The following is a 12,590-nucleotide window of genomic DNA, read 5'->3' as shown; positions in this document are numbered from 1 at the left end:
ATACTCTTAAAATATTCTTTTTGACATTTTTTAAAAAGTTGTTTTTTAGTCATTAAAAAAAATCTTAGCCTTATTTAAATACTTTAATTTGTAATTGTGTTTTAATTATTAATTCTTTAGTGACTAATTAGTATTAAATAATTTAATAAAAATTCCTGGAAATTTAGTTTTGGTACCCAATTATTTTAGTATTCTAAAAATGGATTTTAGCCTTGAAACTTAAATCCATGTCACAACGTGATTCGATAATATCAACTGCTTGTTGGCGTTTGGTTGAAATACAGGTACTTAAGATCCACATTGGAAAAGAAGTGAATGTATCAACTCTTTCAAAATAATTAATTACTATTTATTAAGTAATTTATAAAATGGGTAAAATATTTAAATATTCACTAATCAAATAATAATTAAAACACAATTACTAATTAAAAGTAAATAAAAAAGACTAAGATATTGCTTAAACATATATTAAATTAAAGACGTTAGCCAAAAAATAAAAGTAAAGAAACTAATTTTATATGTTTAAAATTTATAAATAAATAAAATATAAAATATAAAGAAGCAAAAAAATGGTCCTGACGAAATACAGTCGCACAGATCTATGCCGGCAATATTTGTTGGACTAGACCTCTCCTGACGATGCTCATCTTTGCCAATGAAAAGTCGTCGAGAGATCTCTAATCCGGCAAACGTTCGCCGGGATAGATCTGTGCCGACGAAATTTCGTCGGGAGAAGTTTTCTTTCTTCTTTTATTTATTTATATATCAGTTTAGTATATTTAATTTAATAAAACATTTAAATACTAATTGTTCACTAAGTAAATAATAATTAAAACATAACTAATAAATAAAGTAATTAGAAAAGAGAAATCAAGATTATGGTATTGAAAGAGTATAGCTGGGCCTGGGCGGCTATACGTCAAAAATATTGTATTTAAAGAGTATAGCCGCGTGGCTATATGCTTAAAATAGTGTATTTACAGAGTAAAGCCACACGGCGATACTTCTAACATATTATATTATATTTTTAGAGCAAGTATACTCTTAAAATATTCTATTTATTAGTAAAGTCAAGCAATAAACTCTTAAAATATTCTATTTATAGAGTAAAGCCGCGTGGCTATACTTCTAAAATATTCTATTTTTAGAGTACAACCCCTCAAGTTGGAGCAAAAGATGTTTTACATGCACAACTTGACAAGCAAGGCATAGTACACCATACTAGAGGCAAATGCAAAGAAAGACGAAACGAAGGCAAGAGCAAAACCAAACCTAAAAATAGATAAGGCAGAACACAGAAATCCTGTGAACACAACAGAGGCAAAACAAGGAACACAGAAACTTGTGAACACAGCAAAGACAAGACAAAGAACATAGAAACCCTGTGAACACGATAAAGGCAGGGCAAAGAACACAAAAACCTTGTGAACAGGACAAAAGCAAGGCAAAACTAAACCCTAAAAATATGGTAAGGCAAGAGCAAAGGCAAAGCAAGGCAAGGCAAGACAAAGCAAGGCAAGGCAAGGCAAGGCAAGGTAAGACAAAGTAAAGGCAAATAAAGGCAAAGCAATGCAAAGTAAGGTAAGAGCAAAGACAAATAAAAGCAAACTAAGGCAAGGCAAAGAAAGACAAGAGAAGAGCAATGGCAAGGACAAGAGCAATGGCAAAGGCAAGGCAAAGAAAGGCAAGGCAAATGAAGACAAAACGAAGGTAAAGGGTACGATCACAACAACAATGACGACAGTGACCACATCAACGGAAAGCAAAGCAAGAAAAGGCAACATCAACGGAGGCAACAGCGGCCACGACAACGACAACAACAGCCTAAGTGACGTAGAATTCCTCCATATCTACTATACCTAATTCACGCAAACACAACTTCTCTTTACTCCCCCTCCCCCTTGAAGTGAAAGGGTCATCGTAGTCAAGAAATATGCAATATCTTCATGGGAAAGATAAACAGATCCTTTTCACTCCCTCTCCCTCCTTGAAGAGAAGGGGAAGAGAACACTTAAATTGCAAGGAGAATGCAAGCATAGGTCACAAGAAAACCAAGGCTCTGATACCATATCAAACAAAGTAAGGTAAATATTCAGTTATCTCATATTTGGAATTCATATATGTTCTTAGTGGGTGGGAGGGCTCAGCTCACGATTCAAGAGTACTATAAGATGCTTTAACAAGGAGGAATGGACTTAAAGTGCCACAAGGTATTTTTCAATTTTCAATTTTTTCTTATAGTTTACATTAGCTCATACATTGGATACTAACATATGTGTAATCTATTATCAGGTAATTCTTAGTGGATTGTGAATTTCCAAATCGACGCCAATTTTTGGCTCTATTTCGAGGTGTTCGATATCATCTCCAAGAGTTTGGTGGTCAAGGTCATGCACCTGAAAATGAAGTTGAGTTGTTCAATCTTTGTCATTCATCCTTGAGGAATGTCATTGAGAGGATATTTGGTATATTTAAGTCACGATTTACAATTTTCAAGTATGCACCTCCATTCCCATATGTGACACAAACAGAGATAGTGTTAGCTTGTGTAGGACTACATAATTTTCTTCAAAAGAGTGTAGATCTGACGAATTTCTTGTTGAATTAGAGGGTGAATCTTCTTCATCTTCATCGTTACAGGTTAATGAAGGGGATCCTGAACTAGTTTTCCAAACACAAGAACAACAACGACAGAATGCTAATGAATGGAGAGTTGGTATAGCTTTGGATATGTGGAGAGATGTTGGGCACAATGATAACAATGAGAATCAAGGATAATGAATGAACGCTAAATATTTTTCTTAAACTTTTCTTTCAAATTTGTAAAACATTTGTCACTATATTTCTTATGAAATTTGCTTTTCGTTAAACATAATTTTATTTCATGTTGTTGAAGGAAAAGATGTTATGAATTTGGTTTTTCTATTTCATGTTGTTTAAAATTTTATTTCATCTTTTTTATATACAACAATGTTACTATATATGTAAAATCTCACATCGACCAATAAAGAGGGGGTGATGTGCCTTATATGTACATGCCCGCCTCCATCTAGCACGAGACCTTTTGGGAGCTCACTGGCTTCGGAGTCATGGGAACTCCGAAGTTAAGCGAGTTGGGGCTAGAGCAATCCCAGGATGGGTGACTTACTGGGAAGTTGCTCGTGAGCTCCCAGAAACAAAACCGTGAGGGTAGAGAAGGGGGCCCATAGCGGACAATATCGTGTTACGGCAGAGCCAATCCCGAGATGTGACAATATACATTGACATCATTGATAGTTAAAAGGTTTTGTTGAATTTAGCAGACAAGCAATGGCATATATTTCGATAAGCAACAAGGCTTTTACTCTCATCTATCAGCTAATCTAACCTTATTATTCAAGCTAGACCAGTTATGAATTTATGTGGTCTTTGCCTGCAAGAGCCATTATTCAAAATATTTTTTATTGCAATTTGGACAACCAATGCTTGGATTCTCTTTTCTTTGGGCAGGTTTGTTTTTTATTTGGACAAACTTGGATTAGAAATAGTATCGATGCATTGCCTGCAACACTGCCTTTGACAGCCGATCCAATTGCTTCTCTAGTTGACATAGCATTCATTGGTCAAATAGATACTTTGCTTCTTATTCTTTTCATTTTAAACTGTGCATATGTTCTTCCATCGCAAACAAGTACTTTTTGTTTTTACTTTGGGTAACAAAAACAAATTTGATTGAAAAAATTCAAGTTTCTTTCTTTAAATGACAAGGATGGGGATAAAATGAAATATATTGTCTATATTAGTCTGAAATAAAAGCATATCAAGTTCTATGAAAGCTTAAGAAAGTTTTATTAAAAAATTATACAGAAGTCTTCTAAAAGTCTATCAAATTCTATGCGAATTATAAAGTTTCATCAAGTTCTATAAAAACTGGCACTTAAACAAAATCTTTTTAAACGCTCTAGAATCCTAATTGAATACACCCCCAGTAGTCTTCTCTAATATGGAGGTGTTTATAAGGAAGTACAATCTTAAATAGAATAGGAAATAAACTAAATTACAATAGAAAATAAATCTAAATTATAATAGGACTATATAAATAGGTAAGTAACTAAGTCCTAACATAATAAGAAACTAAAATCTTAACTAAATAAAGACTCGCCAACAAAAAAAGACATCAAAACTTTGCAAACTCCACGAAGAACTACCCATAGCTTCAGGATGACATGGTTATGCTCCCATAGCTTCAAAATAAAATACTTTTTTCTTCTTGTCAGAATCTCTACAACCATTAATTAAGCTAAATATGAGATGCGAACCCATCATCAGTGACCCATATGAAAAGAGCAACTGACCATTTGTTTTAAAGAATTAAAGAAATTTGAAATAACTTCCATTACGTTAGAAAAAAAGAAAAAAGAATAAAAAACACTTCCATTACGTTTGGAGATGTCTATTCAAAAAGTCCTCTAGGATTTTAAGATCTTTTATATTTTAATTTATTTTTTCTCTCTCCCTAATAAAACAATTAAATGAAATTAGAATAAAAATTGGATAAACCGAGAAATACTGATGCGACATTTCGGACAAAATAGCCATTTCCTACTTCCTGAGGCCGGCCATCCCCTTCGTCTGTTAGCGATCAAATCGCGCCATTACTAACGACGACACAAAAGCTACGAAACGGCACGAAGCCACTTGGCATTGGCTTATTACACTCGCTCTTGTGCGTCTCTCTCTCCGCCTTCAACCGTTGTCAACCACCGCGAAGATCATCAGCACCTTCAAATTCAACGGTCAATTTCTACAGAAATGGAACTAAAACCAGGCCTTTCAGCTCTCGTTACTGGTGGAGCTTCTGGAATTGGTAAACCATCGTCCACTGCTCTGTTAATCTTCCTCTTATCAATTTTTTCATCGAACTGTAACAACAAGAAGACTGGTTCTGCCATGCCTGTTTGATTAATATATGACTGGAATTTTCAAAAACAAGAACGAAAATGAAAATCGCTGCACATCAATCGTGGCTGGTGTGCATCATTCAGGTTGTGTTTGGTTTTGATTTTTGAAGAACTGGGTTTGATTTTGAAATTTCCAAATTCATTTTTTTTTTGGCCAAACAGTTTGTTCTGAAAATGGATACTTTCAAATCCAATCAAATTCTTGATGAAATCACTAGGCGAATGCATAGACAATTTAAATTGTAGATGTGTAGATTCTTTGACTCTATGATTGGGCCTTCAAGCTGTAAATATCACTCACTTTCTGGGGTGTTGCTATGTAGGGAAAGCTCTTAGCTTGGCTCTTGGAGCGAAGGGAATATTTGTGACGGTCGTTGATTTCTCTGAAGAAAAGGGAAAGGAAGTTGCATCCCTGGTTCAGAAGGAGAATGCCAAGTTCCATACCAATTTAGGTTTTCCATCTGCACTGTTTGTGAAATGCGACGTGACTGATACACGTAAGTGAACTGTTTGTACATAAGACTGATCTACGAATGAATTCTGAATTCTCGGTTTTCTTCTTTTCATTAAATATTCTGTTTTTCTCCCTAAAATGTGTTTATTTACAAGTTATACATATTTTACAAAAGTCTTATTTTTCAATGCGTAAAAACATTTGGACATAGAAAAGAAGAAAAAGGCAAAATATTTGTTTGTCAGGCACGTTTGATTTGAAATATGTACATGTATCTGCATTTCATATTCACAACTAGAAATTTGAAGAGGCTTGGTTCTCATTCAGTCTATATGCGCAGTTTTACTAATTTGTGGATTAGATGGTACCTTTCTGATAATTATGTTATTCTTTATGTGATGGACAGGTAATATAGCTGCTGCGTTTGAGAAACATTTAGCAACATTTGGAGGATTGGATATCTGTATTAACAGTGCAGGCATCACTAATCCCATACCATTCAATAAGGATCAAACAGACGGTACTCGCTCATGGAGACTAACAGTAGATGTGAATCTGATTGCAATTATTGATTGCACTCGTCTTGCGGTACGTTTGGATTTTGACTAGGTTTTCCTGATATACCTGTACCTTCCATATCTGCTAATGTGAATGTGCTGCATTTTTATTCACCTCCAATGAATTCCCCCAAAACCATAAAGTTCTATTCAGGGCCATTGCCTATCAAAGTTTAGTCCATAGAGGTGAGTGAGAATATGTTGTCATTCCTGATGTTTTAGTCGTATTAATTTGGGCTTCTGAAAGTGGATAAGAAACTGCTCTTCGTATTATTTCTTGGTTAATTGATCTTTTGAAAGAAAAAGATTGCTTATGATGTTGCTCAGAATTCCAAACTTTTGAATCATACCCAGTGGGAAGTAGTGTTGAAAATTAATGTATACCAGTCATGCTTGTGAAATTAGATTGTAAGAAATAAGAGAAAAAATGTTTTGTGTTGAGGATTACTTAGAGCCACTTCTATTAATTTCTCTCTGTTATTATGCTTCTGAACTTATTTATTGTTGACTACATTAGTGTGTCTCATGAATCAACTATGTTTCAAACAGATTAAAACCATGCAATCTGTGCAAAAGCCTGGTGTAATTATCAATATGGGGTCTGCGTCCGGTCTTTACCCACTGTACTCTGATCCAATCTACTCTGGCTCAAAAGGTTTGTTCTATACAGTAGCTTTGTCTCTGATTTCCTGTCTGAAACTGTTTTTTGCGTCAGTCTATACCATTTTTTTCTGGAGCATCCATGGATACAGATAAACTTTAGTACACCTAACATGTGCAGAGATATCTTGTAAGTGCCACTTTCATAGATAAATTGATGATCATAGAATCATGTTTTTGCAGGCGGTGTTGTTCAATTTACTAGATCTCTGGTTCCCTACAAGCGTCAAGGGATTCGCATCAATGTGCTTTGTCCTGAAGTAAGATTGTAACTTACCAACTGAAATAAGACTACAATTCAAAGGAATACTTAAGAAACAAATTATTGCCAACTTCTTTGATGCAGTTTGTTGAAACTGACATGGGCTCAAAGGTGGGTTCTAAATTTGTTAGCATAATGGACGGCTTTGTCCCTATGGAAATGGTAGTGAAAGGTATGCTTTATCTTTCTCTTTTCTTTAATGAAGGTTGTAATTCTAGTAATTATGTGAGGAGACAAAATATAATTATAGGGATACGATTGTTGGACTTCATAGTTAAGAATTTTTTTGTCTTGTTACAATATCCTAATACATAACAAAGAACATCAAGAGACTATACCTAATTGGCGTGAACAGTTGTATTATGGGAATGATGATTTTGATGTCTCCATTTGTCATTATAAATGATGAGGCCCATGTAGAAGGCTTTCATTGAATGAAGGCTTTTCTTTTTTGGATCAAATTTTTAATTATCTAGGATTTGAATAGTGTTTTGGCCCAACATGTGGGCGGTGGTGATTTGAGAAATTATCTATTGCCAGTGCCTTGCAAAGACATAGTTCTTTGCTACTCAACTCTATGTAGTGAAAGGGTCTAAGCATTCAGAACGGCTATTGGATAGGTTTTCTACTTTCTTTTAGATTGTATAGATGCGTACTATATCACTGAAATAGAGCTTGGATATATTGTTTAACCCACCATGTTTATTGAATAAAGGCTGTCATGCATTTTAGGTGCCTTTGAGCTTATTACTGATGAGAGTAAAGCTGGTTCATGCCTATGGATTACAATTCGAAGAGGCATGGAATATTGGCCAACTCCAGCTGAAGAAGCAAAATACTTGATTAGCCAGAGGAAAAGAGCTGGGGCAAAAGCTCCATTCCAAGCTCTTTTGAATCTTCAACTTCCACAAAGCTTTGAGAAATTGTTAGTAATAATACATCAAACATTATTTTTCTTCCTCCTTAATGAGTATGATACAAGTTCAATTTCTTAGGTAATTCTTGACTGTTTAATATATGGCTGGATATATTTTTTATTGTGAACCCATAAATTGAATTCGTTTAGCATATGCAGAATAAAAGTATGGTCTTGAGTAAAGATGTTACAGTATCCCCTATTAACTCTTTTGTTGAAGAAAAAATCTGACAGATTATTACTTTTGTTGGTATAGGCTGAAAATGAAGCTTTTCATTTCTTCAAGAGCCTTTACATAAATCTGTTCACTGAAGTCCACTTTTCCTCGCTTGACTTGCAAAATCCTTTGATTGCGAAATCTTTGTGATAGAACAACTTTCTACCTGTTCTTACGTTGCTTATGTGTAAAATGCTCAATATGAAGTATGGCTTCGATCTTGTAGTCCCAAAACCTCTTCCATTCATGTTTCATTTATTATCTATTCAAACCTTTCACATCTTTTGCTTAACATTATATGGCAGAAGCGCTAAACTAACTTTAGAAAGAATGCAAGTGGTTTTGTTTTTAGTATTTGGTAATTAATTGTAGTTCTTTTTCTTCAGAGTTGTTCACACCTTGAGTCACAATTTTCGTAATGCTACCGGCACAGTGCGTGCACCGTTGAGATTACCCATTATACCACACCACGTTCTTGTGAAAGTCATATATGCTGGAGTAAATGCTAGTGATGTAAGTTTATGGCTCCCCTTGAAATAGTTATCCTAAGGTTTTTTATTTTCCTGGATTCTATTATGCCATCACATGTTTTATTGGCTTACATCTGTCACTTTTCTTCATTTTATGACATACATTTTTTTAATATTTATTTTATGAAATCTACATTATCTGGCATGGTATTTAGAACTAGACTGAACTTAATGACTTTTCTTCATTAATATATGCTCTAACAAGGACTTATTTTTGGTAGGTAAATTACAGCTCAGGGCGTTATTTTGGTGGAAGCAACAAAGATCTTGAATCCCGTCTTCCATTTGATTGTGGTTTTGAGGTGCAGGACAATATATAATTTTTGACATTCTTACAATCGCTCATGCAGTTGAGGGCCTTTAGGTTTATAAAGTTATTGCTATCTATGATGCCTAGTTGATAAAGTCTGTCGCACTGTTGCAGGCTGTGGGGATAATTGCAGCAGTTGGGGAATCTGTCACTAACTTGAAAGTTGGCACTCCAGCTGCAATCATGACTTTTGGTAGTTATGCAGAATTCACGATGGTACACTGTCTGAAGAATACTGTTCTTTTTTTCTTTCAATGTTTACTAAGAAGTGCTTTCATATTTAATGTCAGGAATGTTTCCAAGTTTACAGTAATCATGAGTCATGACACCAAATGATTCTATTCTATTTTTCGATATCTTTCTTTTGTTTATTTTTAATATCCATTACTAGTTTAATAACTGATGAGATTTGCACTTGAGTTAGGTGCCTTCAAAACACATCCTTCCTGTGGAAAGACCAGATCCAGAAGTTGTTGCTATGCTTACTTCAGGACTGACTGCATCAATCGCTCTAGAAAAGGTTAAATGTGTGTGTATGTGTAGTCGGAAAATAATAGTCCAAAAACTGTTGGTGCACATATATGTATTTGTGTATCAGAATTGCATATTATTTCCTTTGCTGAATTCTTGGTGGTCACAGTCAGATGATAACGTCGTGCCTTCATTTAAATAACTTTCTAGCCATTGTGCATTATATTTTTTGTTCTGTAGCCTTCATTATTTTTAATAGTTTGTGTTAGATTATTCACTGAGACACCACATTTCTACTTGTCTTACAATTTCTTTTATTCTGAACCTCTAGGCAGGAACAGGACAACTGGAATCTGGAAAAGTAGTTCTTGTTACTGCTGCTGCTGGAGGGACTGGGCAATTTGCAGTCCAGGTTTGCTTTCAAATATAGGAATAGCTCTTTATGACATGCTTGCTTTTTATCTGATTCCATAGGGTGTATGGCTGTTTGTGAGTGCACTGCTCTCACTGTCTAAAATGTTGACAGATGCATACAACAATTCCGTATGTCAAACCCACTGACACCAACTAGGGTATGGAAATCTGAGACAAAAAAAAAAAAAAAAAAAAAAAAAAACCTTATTTCCTTTATCTCCTGAAAGCCCACCAAAACTTTGGTGAATATTGACCGGAATCCGTGGGTCTTTGGGGCAATTTTTTCCTTAACAAAATTTTGTAGCTATTGGAATAGTGTTTCAACGATATTATTCTCTCGAGCATCCTGAATGGAAATATTCTTAGTAGTCTTTTATATGCACAGCTTGCAAAGCTAGCTGGAAATACAGTGGTTGCAACTTGTGGAGGTGAAGAAAAGGCAAAGCATTTGAAAGAATTGGGGGTTGATCGAGTCATAGACTATAAAGCCGAAGATATCAAGACGGTATGTCTTTTGAATCTTTCCCCTTGATTTACGAAATTGTTTCTTAGTTGTATTTGGTGGAATGGTAAGGTGAAAATGGACCCATGACTTCATTGATGTGATGCAATATGTCAGTTAATCCAGATTTCAGCTCTTAAAATCGACTACATCTGTTTATACTGATTGTTTAGTGTTTTTTTTTCCTTTCAAAGATTCCACAGATCAATATCTAATTTGAAGTATGTGGTCATGTGCAAGTCTTTAATCTCAGTAAAATTACTGACTCATAGTCAATCTTAATCTGGCACTGGTTAATAGCGAATCTAGTTTTTGCATTTTGTTGAAGTAACCTTTGAGTCATCTACTTGTATAGCTTTATCTATCAGTTTTTCCTTGTCCAATTTATATCATCACTGAAACGGGTTTTGAGAATGCAGTCTGAACAATTACTAAGTTGAAACACATCTTGTCATCCGTACTCTTTAGATTTAAATGGGACTATTTGGAGTGTCACTTTATAACATGGACACATGTTGGATGGATAAAGGAACACTCACAGTAAGAACTAAATGGCTTTTAATCTGATTCAGTTTAAGGAGCAATGCAATAATTTTATTCTAAAGTCATTTGAGTATAAAGTTGGGGTCATTGATAACTTCCAGTTTTCCAGGTTCTAAAGAAGGAGTTTCCCAAGGGCGTTGACATTATCTATGAGTCTGTAGGTGGTGACATGTTCGATTTGTGCCTGAATGCTCTTGCGGTTTATGGACGACTCATAGTGATTGGAATGATTTCTCAGGTTGTGTATTCATGCAAGCATAAACGTTATTACACTATGATTGTCTTTCTTGACACTTGATATGTTGACAGTTGAATAGAATTATTGAGGTATAGAAAAATGTTAGAATCCTTTTTTTCTCTTTTTCCGATTTGGCATCATTGTTGTATTTTAGTTTTACAATTCTAATCTAGCAATCATCTTGGTAACAATTTAAAAGCTTATATTTTATCTGTGATAATAAAATTTCTGTCTCTTTATCGGTAAAGAAATCAAGATAAGCTCCAATTAACAGTCTGAATCATGCAGAGTTGGTATAAGATTTCTAGGATGTAGTACAGGTTCAGCTATGGATCTGTATATATTCTCCTTGTTAGGTTCATACTTTCCTGATGTGTTCAAATTTTTTTTGAACTTAATTTTGTTTAAATTCTATTATATCATGCCCTGAAGAACACTAACTAGTATTTCACTTTAAGTTTTTCTTGTCTGCTCTGGAATTTCTTGGGTTTGACGTTGTTGGCTTTCGTTTATTCCAATAACATAATCCATTCTGAACTCAGTATCAAGGAGAGCATGGGTGGAAGCCATCAAACTACCCAGGACTTTGCGAAAAGCTCTTAGCGAAAAGCCAAACTGTGGTATGTAGCTGCTAAATACTAAACTGGTCCTCATATAATCGGCCATCATTTCGTCCTACTTCCCACAAAATAAGTTTCTTGACATTCATCATCCTAGTTTTGAGAACTGACTCTGCATTCAAATATATTTTGGTGAATTCATCAATAAATCGAAAACTAGTTGATATAACAATGCCAATCTTTTCAGGCTGGTTTCTTCCTAGTGCAATACAGTCACTTCTGGCAAGAACATCTGGATAAACTATTTCATCTTTTCTCTATGGGAAAGCTGAAGGTAAATATATCTGCATAATGCACCAACTAAATTTACTGCTAGTTCTTATCCACGAACTTCTTGAACTCGAATCATCGGTGTTCTGATTGTATGCCGCCTTCAATTTTATAGGTTTCTTTAGACCCAAAACAGTTTGTGGGTGTACATTCGGTTGCAGATGCCGTGGAGTATCTCCATTCCGGTAAAAGTGTAGGCAAGGTAATTCCTCTGTCATATCTTGAACTTCTCTCACTCTCAGAATGGTAATTCCTAAATGCCTTTTTCCTTGCTGTAAAATTGTTACAGGTTGTTGTTTGCATTGATCCTACCTTTAGCCAACAAACGGCAAGATTATGAGCAGATGTTGCCTTGCAGCTTCCAAGGCATGTTTTATTTCCTTTCTGAAAAATAAACAGAGAAAAAGAAGATTGAAAGAGCACCGATGTTTACATTTGCAGCTCTTGTTCAAGAAGGCTAGCAAATCAACTCATCCGTCATAGAAAAATATATTTACAGGAGAAAGAAACAATGGTGAAAATTTTCAAGAACGATGATCATTTTTACATGAGCAAGTTTGTGGCTGTGTTTGCCCAAGTACAATAGAATAAAACTATTCCCGGTTGCAAATACACATGCCTTCTTTTGTATCATTAATTGAATAAAAGAGATTTTGGATCACTAGTTGTGCTAGCAGAAATTCAGA

General features: G+C 34.8%; 1 protein-coding gene and 1 pseudogene across 1 annotated transcript; both read left to right on the top strand.

Moving 5' to 3' along the window:
- The first annotated feature begins 1,465 nt into the window (after positions 1-1,465).
- Positions 1,466-2,778, top strand: LOC117638498 (annotated as a pseudogene).
- A 1,690-nt stretch (positions 2,779-4,468) lies between these two features.
- LOC117636500 (prostaglandin reductase-3-like) lies at positions 4,469-12,577 on the top strand. Its single transcript, XM_034371030.1, has 18 exons — positions 4,469-4,846; positions 5,264-5,437; positions 5,801-5,982; positions 6,501-6,606; positions 6,795-6,871; positions 6,958-7,045; positions 7,606-7,798; positions 8,393-8,519; positions 8,758-8,838; positions 8,961-9,062; positions 9,271-9,366; positions 9,649-9,729; positions 10,117-10,236; positions 10,886-11,014; positions 11,557-11,634; positions 11,822-11,908; positions 12,020-12,106; positions 12,194-12,577. Exons 1-18 carry the CDS (start codon positions 4,792-4,794, stop codon positions 12,242-12,244), a joined length of 1,914 nt encoding a protein of 637 aa, XP_034226921.1. The 5' UTR covers positions 4,469-4,791; the 3' UTR covers positions 12,245-12,577.
- The last annotated feature ends 13 nt before the right edge of the window (positions 12,578-12,590 follow it).

The sequence above is a fragment of the Prunus dulcis genome, chromosome 8, assembly GCF_902201215.1.
Source record: "Prunus dulcis chromosome 8, ALMONDv2, whole genome shotgun sequence".
NCBI classification, from domain to species: domain Eukaryota; kingdom Viridiplantae; phylum Streptophyta; class Magnoliopsida; order Rosales; family Rosaceae; genus Prunus; species Prunus dulcis.
The sequence above is the reverse complement of the archived record's forward strand: the minus strand, read 5'-3'. Positions and strand labels throughout refer to the sequence as shown.

Coding starts and splice junctions, on each gene's coding strand:
- LOC117636500 (XM_034371030.1), top strand. CDS start 4,792: ATGGAACTAAAACCAGGCCTTTCAGCTCTCGTTACTGGTGGAGCTTCT. Junction 5,438..5,800: donor ATGCGACGTGACTGATACAC/GTAAGTGAACTG, acceptor TGTGATGGACAG/GTAATATAGCTGCTGCGTTT. Junction 8,520..8,757: donor CTGGAGTAAATGCTAGTGAT/GTAAGTTTATGG, acceptor TATTTTTGGTAG/GTAAATTACAGCTCAGGGCG.